General features: G+C 43.5%; 1 protein-coding gene across 1 annotated transcript in view; it reads right to left on the bottom strand.

Moving 5' to 3' along the window:
• The window catches only part of HTR2A (5-hydroxytryptamine receptor 2A), a 28,471-nt gene extending 16,641 nt beyond the window's left edge, over positions 1 to 11,830 (bottom strand). Inside the window, exons 1-2 of the mRNA XM_026042869.1 lie at positions 11,304 to 11,830; positions 5,885 to 6,085 (exon numbers count right to left, since the gene is read on the bottom strand). Coding sequence (XP_025898654.1) covers positions 5,885 to 6,085; positions 11,304 to 11,715 — 613 coding nt within the window. The 5' untranslated portion in view covers positions 11,716 to 11,830. The remainder of the gene's footprint in view (positions 1 to 5,884; positions 6,086 to 11,303) is intronic.
• Between the last annotated feature and the right edge of the window lie 3,225 nt (positions 11,831 to 15,055).

Below are 15,055 nucleotides of genomic sequence, written 5' to 3'. Positions count from 1 at the left end.
CCTCACTGCCTCCCTTGAGGTATTTATAGACACTGATCAGGTCCCCCCTCAGCCTCCTCTTCTCCAGGCTGAACAGGCCCAGCTCTCTCAGCCTTTGCTCATAGGGCAGATGTTCCCGGCCTCTGATCATCCTGGTAGCCCTGCGCTGGACTCTCTCCAGCAGCTCCACATCCCTCTTGTACTGGGGAGCCCAGCACTGGACATTGCACTTGGGGACACCAGGCGAAGCAGTTCTGTGGCCACTCCATTCCATACTTCACACACTCCTGACCCTCACAGCAGACAAGGGAATAGTTTGTTTTGAATAACAGGAAACTGCTCTATCCAGGAATATGTTTTACTTTGCTGCAAAGCTGCAACGTCTGGCCCAAAAGGAGAAGCATAAGGGGAAAAAAAAAAAAAAAAAAAAAAAAAGGAAAAACACAGGACTTAAGAGTAATAAATGAAATAATCAAACCGGTATCCCATGGTTCCAGATCCATACACTATTCTAAACCAGATCCTCTCTTCATGTCAGTACTATTCAATACTTGATTTGAAAGACACATTTAGTCCTCCCATAGAGGATAGTAAAAAATATCTTACTTTTGACTGGGCACAAGAGGAGGGAGGGAAAAGGACAAAACAGCAATTGACATGTCCTCCCACAAGGATACACTGAGGCACTGGTCCTATTCGGAAAAGCCTTGCAGCCATCCTACTCCCAATGTTTACCCTCGATCCTACTCTGATGTTTACACTTGGTGACACTCCGATGTTTACCCTTGATGCTACTCCGATGTTTACCCTCGGTGCTACTCTGATGTTTACCCTCGGTCGTACTCCGATGTTTACCCTCGGTGCTACTCCAATGYTTACCCTCAGTGCTACTCCGATGTTTACCCTCGGTGCCACTCTCGATGTTTACCCTCGGTGCTACTCCGATGTTTACCCTCGGTCCTACTCTGATGTTTACCCTCACTCGTACTCCGATGTTTACCCTCGGTCTTACTCCGATGTTTACCCTCAGTCGTACTCCGATATTTACCCTCGGTCGTACCCCGATGTTTACCCTTGATGCTACTCCGATGATTACCCTTGGTGCTACTCCTGTTGTTTACCCTCAGTCGTACTCTGGTGTTTACCCTCAGTGCTACTCCGATGTTTACCCTCGATCCTACTCCTGATGTTTACCCTCGGTCCTACTCCAATGTTTACCCTCAGTCCTACTCCGATGTTTACCCTTGGTCCTACTCCAATGGTTACCCTTGGTGCTACTCCTATGTTTACCCTCGGTGCTACTCTGATGTTTACCCTCAGTGCTACTCTGATGTTTAGCCTCGATCCTATTCCTGATGTTTACCCTCGGTCCTACTCCCGATGTTTACCCTCAGTCCTACTCCGATGTTTACCCTTGATGCTACTCCGATGTTTACCCTTGGTTGTACTCTGATGTTTACCCTCGGTCGTACTCCAATGTTTACCCTCGGTGCTACTCCAATGGTTACCCTCGGTGCTACTCCAATGTTTACCCTCAGTGCTACTCCAATGTTTACCCTCGGTCCTACTCTGATGTTTACCCTCGGTCATACTCCGATGTTTACCCTCGGTGCTACTCCCAATGTTTACCCTCAGTGGTACTCCGATGTTTGCCCTTAATGTTACTCTGATGTTTACCCTCGGTGCTACTCTGATGTTTACCCTCAGTCGTACTCCGATGTTTACCCTCGGTCCTACTCCAATGGTTACCCTTGGTGCTACTCCGATGTTTACCCTCGGTGCTATTCCCGATGTTTACCCTCGGTCCTGCTCCCGATTTAATGGGCTTTTGCTTTCAACAGCTACAAATAATCTAATTATCTAGCCACTGTGGTACTGGATGATTTAAGAATTAAAGACACGATTAGAATCTGTTACAGTAATTAGAATCCTTTTTAAACCAATTGCCTGTGGCATTACATGATCTAGTGAAAGAAGGGCTACTGGCTAAATGCATCCACTAAATGCAAAAATAAATGTTAGTACAATTTTTCTTATTAGAAAAGTCAAGATTTCAGAAGCTACATAAGTGAAAATTTCTGCCCTTTCTTATGTTATTTGTGTTTGAAATATTTCACACATCGCTGAAGCCAATAGAAGGAAGATCACTGACTGAATGGGGTTTAGATTAAATTCATTTAACCAAATTGTAAATTAGTGAATAAAAGTAAAATATTTTTAAAAAATGAATAAAAGAAAAAAATCAAATGCAATGAATAAAAAAGAGATTTAGTGAATAAAAGCATCATTACCTAAGTAAATTGGTAGAAGTTATAATGAAAGAAGCATTAGTAGAATGGTAGGCATTAAAAGGACTTCTGCAAAGAAACCAAGCTCCCTACAGATCAGCTCAAATTCCTCAGAAGGCAGGAGCAAGGGTATGAGGATGATCCAGCTGATACAATATTCCTTGACTTCCAGAAGGCTCTGGCAGCCCTGTTTGATCAAAGGCTTGATCAAACAATTCAAGTCTAATGGTCCAAGAAGAAATATCCTTTTTTAGGAAAAAAAAAAAAGATGCTAGAAGGTAAAAAGTAGGACTAAATGTTTCGTTTGATGATGTGGGTTATGGATAGTGGTGTCCCACAGCCACCTGTGTGTGTTCAGCCCATCATTAACTGTCTGCACAAGCAGTGGAACTGAGGTGAGTAAATTTGCTGACAACATGCAGCTGCTCACTGAAGAGAATTGTAGAAGGTCCTCATAGACCTCAGCTAACAGGCAATAAAGGAGCAGACAAAACGCAGTGCTAAGAAGCAAAAAAAAAAAAAAAAAAAAAAAAAAAAAAAAAAAAAGATGTACTAAGAAAGATGTCTACGATGGTGGAGAATGACCCTACTTATGTGAGCCAAATTGATGCTCAGGAAAGAAATTTCGGAGTTGCTGACCTGAAGATATCAGCACAGTGTAGAGGGATAATCATAAAGACAAACAAAATAGTAGAGCTTGTAAAGATAGGAATTGTTAGCAAAAGAGAAAAAACAGTCTTGACACCGCAGTGTGACCACACCTGGAAGACTGCAGTGTATACAACCATGTCCCAAAGAGGATGTAGAAATACTGGAGAAGATACAGAGGAGGGTGCAAAGACACGCAGCCTGACACTGGCTCTGCCTGTGCTGGCTGTAGCTACGTGAAAGTGCAAAGAGTTAAATAATTCATAGTCCTGCTACTATAAGCAGCACCGAGAGCCTGGAGATTAGTAAATGATAGATAAAGCACCTCTTTGTTCAGAGACAATTTCCTATTAGTAAATGATATATAAAGCACCTCATTCTTCAGAAACCATTTCCTCTCTATTGTGCTCAGGCTGTGGCAGATGAGCAGGACAGGGATGATAAGGGATTGGCACTAAGTCACACAGGAGGTCTCAGAGCTGTCAGGATTCCTTATACCACTGGCATTTTTCTTCATTCCTTTAATATAGCAATAAGCCATGGTGCACACTCAGTGTGGCCAGGCACTGGGCAGCTTGACAGCTCGTGTAGCCTGTTGTGCATTTGCTTCCCTGTCTGCCTTCCAAGGCACGTCACATTTGCCAGAAATCATCCGTGACGCAGTTGCCAGGCTGGGAATAGACTCTCCTTCCTTCAGCTCTTCTCTCAATGCCCCTTGCTACCATGCAGACTTGCCCAGCTGTGCTTCCTTCCCAAGGGCGCATTGCTGGGATTTATTTGTATTATTTAACATACTTGCTGTTTTCACGACTTTGGATGTGAGTGAGGTGGATTTTCCCCTCTTAGCCAACCTAACATCCATCATTTCCTTGTATTTGACCTTATGCAACCACAGCAGAGCAGGACTCTGTCCTCTTCACTGATGCCACACTCGAGTGCTTTCCAATAAGGTGAAGAGTTGTAATAACAAATAACATCTGCAGCTTGGCTGGCCACTAATAGGAGAAAAAGTCTTCAGAGGGCCTAAAAGGAGCTTTTACAATGACTAATTTTTATTTGATGTTCCTACAAAGAACACTCCTAACTTCTGAAACCAAATATCAGGATATCAGGGAACTAAACCCTCCTGGTTCAGGACATGCACTGTGTTCTCTAATGGGCCTTTAGGAATGATCCTTTCTGGATGCATTTTAGGAGTGAAATCATTTAGATACTGTGGTGGTGAGTCACTGTCGGAAGTAACATGCTGAGCTACCTGGACCACTGGTTTCCTTCTGGAATGGCGATTCTGACCTCTCTGTGAATTTGTTAATAGCTAAAACAGACTAATCTCACATGCATTAGCCACAGGCAGCACCCACACATACAGATCCCAGAATCCCAGAATCCCAGAATAGTTAAAGATTGGAAGGGACCTCTAGAGAGGATCTAGTCCAACCCCCTGCTCCAGCAGGGACACCCAGAGCACAGGGCCCAGGGCGGCATCCAGGCGGGTTGGGAAGATCTCCAGAGAAGGAGACTCCACAAGCCTCCCTGAACACGCTAAGTACAAATTTAATGAATGCTTGACTATTTTTATGCCAAAAGCAGGATATGCTGAAAACTTTTGCAGTTAGAGGGATCTTCGACTGGAAAAGCAGGACAGAGCAAGTAATATGTTTTTGTAATACGGCTCGGTAAAAAAAGTGACTGTAGAAATATAAGGTGTGATTCATCTCGTCCAAATGAAGACATCTACATCCAAGCAAGACGTTCAGACTTCATTTATAGCTAACAGAGCGCTAGGTATTTTTAGGGTGCAATTCATCTGGCCTCGGTTAGACATCTACATTCCGAATCACATCCTGAATGCAGCCAGTTCCTCATGGTAGAACATGCGGAACTGTCCTTTGCTTGCGAGCAGGCTCTTGCAATCCCTCTCTGTGCTGCAGAAGATACCACTATCTTAAGCCTTAAGTATCTTGGGCTGCGTTTTCTCAGATTCTGGACCAGGATGAAGTAGGGGCCAGGAAAAGACTCCAAGGGGCAGGAGGACAGCTGCATTAGGCCCCATCTCCTTTGCTTCCCTCAGAAAGAACATTAACAAGTTGCAATTACTGCTCACAATAATTTATATTAGCCAAGGAAGCAGCTAATTACCTTTAATTCACTGGTGACAGTCATCTCTTTCAGGGCAAGAGAGTGAACTTCTCTTGCCTCTGAAGAAGCGAGCTGCCAATACAGAGGGCCTGAACAAAAACAGATGAGCCAAAAGGGTACTGAGCTTTCATCATTTTGGGCAATCATGACCCTGATGGTATCAGAGACCAACCTTTTTTTCCACTTTCTATGCCATAAAACAGCTCTGGACCAAAGATGCTGCTACTAAGTGACACTTCCAAGCATAATTTCAAGACAATGCAAGGGGAGATTCATCTAGGGAGTGATGCAGGGCGCCTGTGTCAGTCTACAGCTCTCAATGTCCTTCTCTCATCCATGTTGTATGAAGAATATTTACTGCCTTCTAAATGGGATGGGGTAGATATCCTACACTGTGCACCAAGAAATGCAGAAAAGATCTGCCAGTTAGAGACATCTTTAAGCAGATGAGCCCAATGAGAGTCAGGAATGACTGACTTAAATAAAACAGTGAAATCTTCTTTCAGTTGCAATAATTTTTTTTTCTTTTTCTATATTAAGGTAACAATGGATAGTCAACAAGGGAAATAAAGACAAGTTTAAAATCAACTCAAGCACAGTCATTCCAATGCTGCTGTATATTCTCTCTGTGATGGCGCTGCTCCATTCTGATCCATATCCCATTGGCACCCTTGATTTCTGTTGCATAATTACTACATTACAGCATTTCTTATTTTTAGGCAAGCAAAATCCTGCCAGCTAAGGATATAGTTTTAGGCTGTAATATGTATCTCAAATCCTCTCAAAAGCCAGAAATCTGCAATTACATGCTGAAATATTGCCTCACTTACCAACTGATATGGTCCAAACAGCAATTATTTTTGCGAAAGCCTTGGTCCTTGAGTTAAAGCGGCTGTGATGGATGGGGTTTCGGATGGCAATGTAGCGATCCAGTGAGATGGCACAGAGATGCATGATGGACGCAGTGGAGAAGAGCACATCCAAATAGATCCAAACAGCACAGAGCTTGGTAGGTAGAGGCCAGGTATATCCTGCACGAGAGAAAGTTGTCATCAGCTAAAAATATCACATATATCTGACGGCGGTTATTGTATAGCGTGTGGTCTGACAGGAAGAGGTTATAGTGAGTGATGTCTTTGAAAGAAATTGCCTGGCATTTCCTCTGTTGAAACCTTTGTATGTTTTTCATTTACTTCTAAAATTTCGTGTTTTGGGGCACCTCAACTTCTTTCCTAGAACTGCAAGCTTTTTTTTTTTTTTTAATTCTATGTGAATAGAATGCTTGATGCTATAATTAATCATCCTGGCAGCACAGTTAAGGAAAGACGGGCAATTTTGTCATTGTAAACATTACAGTTCTCAGTTTTCTTTTAGGTTTTTTTTCATGTAATTACTGTCTTATTAACACCTCCTGATATGCAAAACTTTCTGATATTTTAGGCAGAAACTGTAGATTTAGTGGCAACTGAGGAATACTGAAGAAATATATTTTGTTGCATACAGGTGATATTTCTGTCACTTATCATCAGGTGCTGACTATACACTTTAATAAGGAGGTTGCTCTGTATCATCAGCTAACAGAGATGGTCTCCTCCAGAAAGAATAGTCCAAACAAAAAGCATTAGTGTTTATCAATACCCAACCTAACTTTTCTTTGCTGCAAATTAAACAGGTTTTTTCCTCCTTGTTCTTTTCACTAGTCACAAAGAATAAGTGATTGCCATCCTTCCTGGGAGATACTAGAGGATGCTTATCATGTTTTGCCTTTGTTGTTGTTTGTTTGTTTGTTTTCTCTCCTAGACTAAACTAAGTCAATTCCTTTATCTTTTGCCTACGGGCAATGTTTTTTAGAACTTCTGTGCTTCTTGTTTCTCTGCCCTGGAATCTCTTCAATTTATCTGTATCTTTGTTATAGTAAAGTGGACAAAAGTGAGATTGGTACTTTTGCAAAGGCTCCCTGACTGCTAAGTGTGATAGAAGACTGTTTTACAGGAAATACCTTTCTACAACCTGGAATGATGATGGCCTTTGCTGTAAAAAAGAATTATACTATTGCTACATGCTTAGTTTATGATCCATAAACTAATCCCCCACCCCAACTTTTTTCAGTGTTCCTGCTGCTTGGATAAACTTCCCCTCTAGTAGTTTGTTTGATATCTTCCTCCTATGTGGATGTCTTTGCATTTAGCCTCACTGCATTTCTTTAGTTCATCCCAGACTTTCTCCTCAGGGGTCCAGATCACTGTAGGAAGAACTGATCCCATCCCTCTGAGTGCTTAGACGTCTCTCCCAGCCTGGTGCTTTTGAAAAACTTTGTAGGTTTTTCCTCTTTGAATTAGCTGAATTGTTAAGAACAATATTGAACAGAGCTGGGATAAGCAGAGGGCTGTAGGACTCCCATTCTAGGTCTGCAGGAACCTACTGCTAAATCCACTGCTAAATTCTCCTGGAGAAAACTTTGCAGCTATGCAGGCTTTATTTAGAGCATGTCACCCAGGCTGACCGTAGCAGTGCTGCACGGGGCAGTGCCAAAGCTGGTGCTGGGATAGTCTACTAGTTTTTCATACTTTTTCACAGGCAGTTTTTCACTGCCCATCTCCTTTGGATATTTGGAGCGACAAGATTTGCAAGAACAGGAGTAGAGGGATAAGCAGAGGAGCAAGACCCATGTCTGATTAAATCCAGTTCCAGAGGCAGGAAGACCTATTTCTCCATGCTCTTGGACTGCTTTAATATGAGCTGGCACTAACAAGTCTGTCAAGCATTTATGGAGATGTTTTCTCTTGTTTTCTAGTCTTCCAATGGGGAATCCAGTCTCTGGAGTGCTGTTAACTGAGCCTTGGCATTCAGGGGCATGTCTTGCCAACAGTCTCTCCCAGTCAGGCCAGGCCGATTTATGTAGAGAAAAAAAAAATTCTGCTGGACAGCAAATAGTGTAAATAAAGTGTTTTTGCACTTAGCAACATGCATGTGCTGTCTTGTCCTAGCAGCCTTTGTGAAGACCTTTTTTATGTCCTTCTCATCACTTGTGCTCACTGCAAGCCTGGCTGGGACAGTGATAAACAGTATCCCTCTGATAAGCTACCATGGAGGCTGTGAGACCATGGAAAGGGGAGCTGAATAAGTACAGCCAATAGCGGATGCACTAATGGTTAAGCAGTGTGTAGATGGCATCCTCCAGATAGGCCCTAGGGTGTTGCCTGTGGCTTGTGGTGTGGGGTACATTTGCCATGTTTTGAGCTCTGGAGTTAAGAGCTTAATTAAGGAGTTGGAAGGCAGGGAAAGGTTTGTGAGGTCCGAGATTTCCTGTGATTTATGGGCGCTCAAGAGAGGGAGTCCCATCCAAAAACAGACGAGTGATGCTTGCGCATCCATGTGCTCAGACGAGCTTATCCGGACTGAGATACTGGAGGAGGAGAGGTCAGTGAGTCCCTAGGATAAAGAGAAGAGGTTTTGCTTCTATTGAAGCCAGATGGTAGCAGACAGACAAGGAAGGATGTTTTCTCATGAGAACTTTAAGGAAAGGAGGCAAAGAAACGAAGCTGGCCAGGATGCTGGAGTACTGCTTGTTAGCAGAAAGAAGTATGTGAAAACACTCTGAGCAAAGGGCTAAGGAAGAAAGAGGGGTGAAGAGTCTGTAAGGGGTTCAAGGTCGCTGAGAGGGCCCAATGCACCATCTCCCTATAGCAGAAGTGCACCAGCTGGGGCTGTGTGTAGGGTTAGTGCACGGCTAGACAAGAGCGCTCTGAAATGCCTGGTCCTCCTGTAATCACTCCAATTTCCTTGCACAGTAGCAGGGAATTAGACAGTTTCTGTTAACAATCCCAACAGCCACTGGAATGACGTTCTTCGTGCCAGGGTGTCAAAAATCTCCAATATCACAGGCCTCCAGCTGCCCAAGAGTTACTTTAGTGGGAACCAACATCACTGTTTATCTCTCCATAAATTTCCTGTTCCTTGAACACATCCACCTTGACTGACAGGGCTGAGTGTTGTTGGGTATCTTTTACTTTTTGCAATGGATATTGATGCTGTTGGATAGATGAAGAAGCTGGCTTGGCCCAAAGGATACAGGCTGTAGTTCTGGCAAGCAGAACTGGGGCAGATGTGTCTGGGCTGGGTGGCCAAGGCACCTGAGTATGAATTGACCACAGTAAGACTTTAGAGAACAAAGAAATTCTCTCTCTTTTGAGCATAACTGATTAACAGAATCACAGAAGTGTTGAGATTGGAAAGGACCTCTGGATATCTAGGTCACCTATCCTGCTCAAACAGGGCCACCTACAGCACACTGCCCAAGACTCTGTCCAGGTCACTTTCAAGTTTTGCCCAGGAATTTACAGTCTGACCTTTTCCAATGTTCTATTACCCCTGCAGTAAAGAGGTTTTTCTTATATCCATAACATTTTCCTAATATTTAGATGAACTTTCTGGTGTTGCAGTTTGGGTCCATCTGCTCTCGTCCTATCTCTGGGCACTGCTGAAAGGAGCCTTGACCCATGTAGTCCTCAGTCCCCTTCAGGAGACACTGGGTGAGAATAGGTGTCCCCATCAGAGTCCCCAAAGTAGGTGGACATGCTGCTCATGGAGAGGAAACCCACTCACTCCCTGATGCATGGAAACAAGTATGATGCCACATGCAGGGTCTGCAGGGTGGGCAGTGGGAGGATTCCCTCACTGCATGGTCCTCAGGGGACCCTGGCAGAGCAATGTGGGTCAGAAGGCCCTGGGTTGCACCGGGACATGACATGACGTGGTGCTGCGTCACACTGGGATGTGGCCTGACCCGTGTCACCATCTGGATTTTCACTCCTTGTTACCCCCAAGGGCTCTCCTTATCCAAAGCAGTGCTTTGCCGAGGGAAAAGGAGGGGAAAAAAGCGGAGGCAAAGCTCCCTCCCTGGCGGCTTTGGGTGACGTGCTGCTGGTGGCCACCAAGGGAGAGATGTGGCTTCCCCAGCCTCGCTGCTGAGGGAAACGCTGCGCTCCAGCGTGTCCGTCCTTTCTGAATCGTGGCTTGCAGGCGGCTCTCCTCCGTGGCAGAGCGTGGCCAGCAGGAGTCCCTGTTGCATATCTCAGGGAATCACCCAGGGTTTGGAAGTGTTTTTGCTAATCGCACAAATCGGATGATTTCTGCTCCTACAGCTCTATTTTGTGTTGTGTTTCCCACTAAAGGTCACTGCACCACTAATAAATAGCAGAGTTCTACTATTACCAGCACCAAATGCAGTTTATAAATGCTATCAAGAGCAGCCTGTGCAGAAAGACTGAAAGGGATGTCTGGAAATAAATTCTGGTTTTCTGGATGAAATTTCCCTAATGTTACAAGCTCACACTCACAGCTCTAGTCCCCAGGTCCCAAAGCGATCCTATAAGCTATACAAGTCTACACAGGAAACCTGACTTTCTTCAAGACACTGCCTGTCTCCTCCTCGAACTGCAACAATTCAGTTGTGGCACCAGAGAATTCATTTCTCAAAGTTTAGGGGTGATAACAGCCTGCTAATATTTTTATCAAACACATAGCCTGCTGCTATTCTCAGTATGCAAGCTATGCTGCAGCTGATCTTGGTGACAAAGACAGGAAAAGTCTGCTATAAATCACCTAAAAGGGTATGAACTGTGAGCCATAATTCAGTTAATTCTTAAATAACTTCCCTTAAGCAGTCATAGCTGAGGTTTAGCTTTGCATTTGTAAATATTACTAAAATTAACTCCCATGCATTTTTAACTCTCCAAATATTTATTCCTGCATCTTTTGCTAAGTAGTTTTCTGAGTAGAATATCTGTGTTAAGAGAATGATTTAAGTTTGAATTATGTCATTAAGTAAAATTAAGGCGCTGCTTGCTTTGAATCTACGGTAGTCATTAGTACTTCTCTGCATATTTGCAGAGCAAAGTAATTATCAGGGCATTACATTCTCATTAGCAATATTGGAAATTATTAGCCAGGGACAAAACCGAAAGAATCGAGAGAATAGAGAATCCTTGAATGCATTTTGAGACAGTTCTGTGAGAATCATAGTAGTAAAGTAATATCCTGGACAATGCTTAAAATGTCTGTAATTAGAAATTTAAAGTAAGAAATGATTCAAATACTCCACTATTAAAGCAGTTGTATACATTTCAGCATGGTACAGAGCAATTACATTGCCTCCGTAATAAGAGAGAAATACTAACAGCAACAGCATGTGCATGCAATGCTTAAAGCTGCTCAATACATGCAGTAGATTACACAGGTAATACTCACCGTACAGGATGGTTAGCATTGACACAGGCATGACAAGGAAACCCAGCAGCATGTCAGCTATTGCCAGTGACATGAGAAAATAGTTAGTGGCGTTCTGCAGCTTTTTCTCCAGTGACACAGCCATGATGACAAGAATATTTCCAGCAATGGTTAAAACGATCACTATCACTGTCAGCAAAGCTGGCCAGTTTTTCTCCGAAAGCTGAAACAGGGAAGAATAGCACCGTGGACTCATGCTATCTTCACATGAAAGATTAGTCAGGTTTTCAGAGTCCCCACTCAAGTTAAAGGGATGTGAAATATTAATCTCTGCAGGTCCGTTAACAGCTTTGTAGAGTCTTCTCTCAAGATTTAGTTGCATTAAGGAGTTTGCAGTTGGATTCACAGAGCTCTCATCACAAAGAATATCCATTGCTAGGTCCGAGACTGGTGAGATAAATAGTGAAAAACAGGAGATTATCACCCTTTGTCACCATCGGGCTTTATATTCCTCAGCTGTCCATGCCAGAAGTTGGTAGAACACAATCTTTCCTCGCTTGTATTTTTGCCACTAACGTGCTGTAAAAAAACATATCTGAATTACTCTGAATGATGGTATGTTTTTTTTTTCGATTCCCTAGGAAGCCCGGCGTTAGCACACATCGAAAATCCAGCTGAAGAGCAAACCTAAAGTGTAGGACAGAGACTGTGGAGTTCAGGCTTCAGAGAGCAAAAATGTTGGAGAAATAAAAGAGAGAGAGAGAAAAAAAAAACTTTTGCAGCCACTAGGACTCCCCTCTGGAGCTACATCTTATTGCTATTGGTAACTGTAATCACACAATTTTAAACACAGCAGTTTTAAAATAGCTTGCCGTACAAAACAGTAGAGCTCTCGTTTCTCTATTAAGAAAGTTGATTAAAGAGTCCATCCAGCGTCTTTCTCTCAAAATAATTAGATATGCTTTTATTTATAGTTCATCTTCCATAATGTGGCTGATAGTCTCTGACTTCTGTCGTATTCTGGTATCATTTTCAGCCTCATATCAGAGATTACTTGTTATGCTCCGCGTTGATTTTTATAGCTAATTGCACCTTTTGGCCCAGCATGGCTTCAAAATGGAAATTAAGCAACTCAGCACTATGATAAAAAACAATGATTTAAGGAAGACTTACGTTGTACGTCAGAGCCCACATGCAAACTGCGATTAGGTTCACTTTGAACCCTGATTTACTGTATCCGTCACTGCGTTTAGCCAGTTGTATGTCCTTTTTCTTCAGTTGCCTCCAAAATGGTGAAATTTGGAATAGTTTATTATTAGTATTTGACTTCTAAAGTGCACACTTGAGCGAAGCCAGTTCCTGCTGTGGCTCTTGCTCTTTTCTTCTGAGAGATAGGCTGCTCGCCGGCTCCTTCTCTGTGCGTTTCCCCCGCCCCGGGGCAAGCTATATTTAAAATAATAAGAATACCGGAGCCCTCCTCGAAGTGACACAGAAGAGAGCACACCCTCCAGACAGAGCAGCCGGTACGAAGGAAATACCGATTTCGACAGGAAAGGAATTTCTTGCTCGCTGCCTTGCTCAGACCTCCCCCTCTCTACATGTCATAGACTGCAAGGTAGCAGCAGCAGAGGAGGGCAGACCAAATGGGTCTTTTTGTGGCTACCAGCACCTTTTTTTTGCTATAGCTTTCTGGTCAGTCCTGCACCCAGGTCTTTTTTGGTGCACGCTTTCTGGCTGTGGAGGATGCCTTGCAAGCGCAGCTGCATGCAATTACATGGCTTTGCAGGACGCAGGCTTAAAGGGGACCAAATATAAGGCTTGCGGTGGTAGATACCAATGACAACCCTAAGTGTGACGTTTTTCCACTGAGAGGGGAAACTCTGCCAGCCTTAAATGGAAAGGCTAGTGCTTAGTCCCTTTCAGTTTTAACTCCAGGTCTGTGCTGACGTGGTAATCGAGTTGGCAAGGGATACTTATAAAAAATTAAAGTCCCCCTGATGTCACTGCCATTTGTCACAAGGCGGATGCTACAGTTAACCCTGGTTGTCCCCAGCTGTCAGCCTGTCTAGAGGAAGAGTCCCAAATGAAGCAGTTTGTCGAGACAAAATACTGTACGGTGCAAGGGGACCCAAAATAACCCTACATGCTTCCTGCCACCTACTTTGGCTGCCAGAAAGTGAGCAAAGAACTGGACAACTCTCTAATTTTACACCTACCATGAAACCTTCTCCCAGTTCACTGAGAAATATAGTTGCCAAAAAAATCTTCTGAGGGGCCAGCTGATCCCTTGGCCATCCTGAGGCCAATATGGATTTTCCCAGAGGAGAAGGGGACAGCTGCATACAAAAAGACTGCACTCTCAGTGTGTGTGCTCAAGAAGACACAGGTTTCCAGGGGACATCTGTGTGTCACAGAGTGTTCCCTGGGCCGCGGGAGCCGCTTAGCTTGGTTCTCCACAGAGTGTCACAAACCCAACTGGCATTTCCTGAAGGTTACTGGAAGAGGAGTATGAGCTCTGGGAGAGCTACCGTGGTGACAATCTGCCAGAGTGTCAAAACCTTCGTGTAGAAAGAGGCAGAACTTAGTTCAGTATCTTCCAATTTCTCACTCACGAGCTTCATCTCCTGCTTCACCACTGCTGTATGAGTTTCAGTCTGAGATACTTCACCCTTCCTGTGCCTTGATGTCTAGACCATGGCTCTGGCATGGCTTAAAAGCCTACATATGAACAGCTGGGTGTTGCCATGCCCAAGTCTTCTGCAGATACAATTGTAAGCTCCTCAGGTTGGCCCTGAACCCTCTCCTTCAGTGTGGCTGTAGGCATGTGGTGGTAAAGGACGAGTGCCTTCTAATCATTATTCTCTCTTCCCAGAAAACCACCTGACAGATGTGAAATTGAGACATTATCTAATGAAAAGCAGATGTTCCTTTAGGGTTGTGTGTGAAAAATGTGGATGAATCATAAAGCCCTTTCATATGTTAAGGTCTTAGCCCAGTGTGCGGGAAAAAAAAAAATGGTTTCTTCTGGTAAAGTACATTGGAGAGCAAGTACTAAGAACAAGTATGTTGTATTCCTTGTTTCAGAATCTTTATTTACTAAAGTAATTCACCAAGAGCCCAACAAAGATCTGTGTTTTATTTGTTAATGCCATAGAGGTAGATCCAAGCAAGCCATAGGAATCCAAGCTTGCTCTGCTGAACCTGGTGAAATGAGGGTGCTTGGCTTCAAGGTATCCTTGTTTCCTCATAGACCAAGGTTGTATGCTCCGTTGAAAGTCAAATCACAGTGAGATACAATTAGAGATGTTTTTTAATGTCCAAAGTCAATCTCAATCATTCTTTTCCTAAAGATCAGAAGTTCTGGAAAATTCTAAGTCCCATGATAATCAATTTTGAAAAATTCTTTCTCTCAGGTCGTATTGGAGCCTTACACACCAGCCCCTGCATTCCCAGGCACCGTGTCTGTATCAAAAACAGAGACAGCTGCAGTGGGTTCCAATCTATGTAAACTAAGTGAAATCTTGTCTTAAAATGGTGATAATGTGGTTTGCAGCTAGACATAAAACATTCTTCAGGAACAAAACTGGCACTGGATTCATCTACATATTGCTGTTTAATTGCTGAACGGCACCAATGTATCAGACTCATGAGAACTGCTCCTCTGTTCCTTAGCACTGCTCAGAAATGTTGTAGGGCATTAATCTGTACTCTTGGGCAAGGATTTTGTGCTTGGCATGGTGCACATTTCAGCTTCCTAGTAGGGCAGCTTTTCA

This window comes from Nothoprocta perdicaria, unplaced genomic scaffold, assembly GCF_003342845.1.
Source record: "Nothoprocta perdicaria isolate Ctin4 unplaced genomic scaffold, notPer1 scaffold_316, whole genome shotgun sequence".
Taxonomy (NCBI): Eukaryota; Metazoa; Chordata; class Aves; order Tinamiformes; family Tinamidae; genus Nothoprocta; species Nothoprocta perdicaria.
The sequence above is the reverse complement of the archived record's forward strand: the minus strand, read 5'-3'. Positions and strand labels throughout refer to the sequence as shown.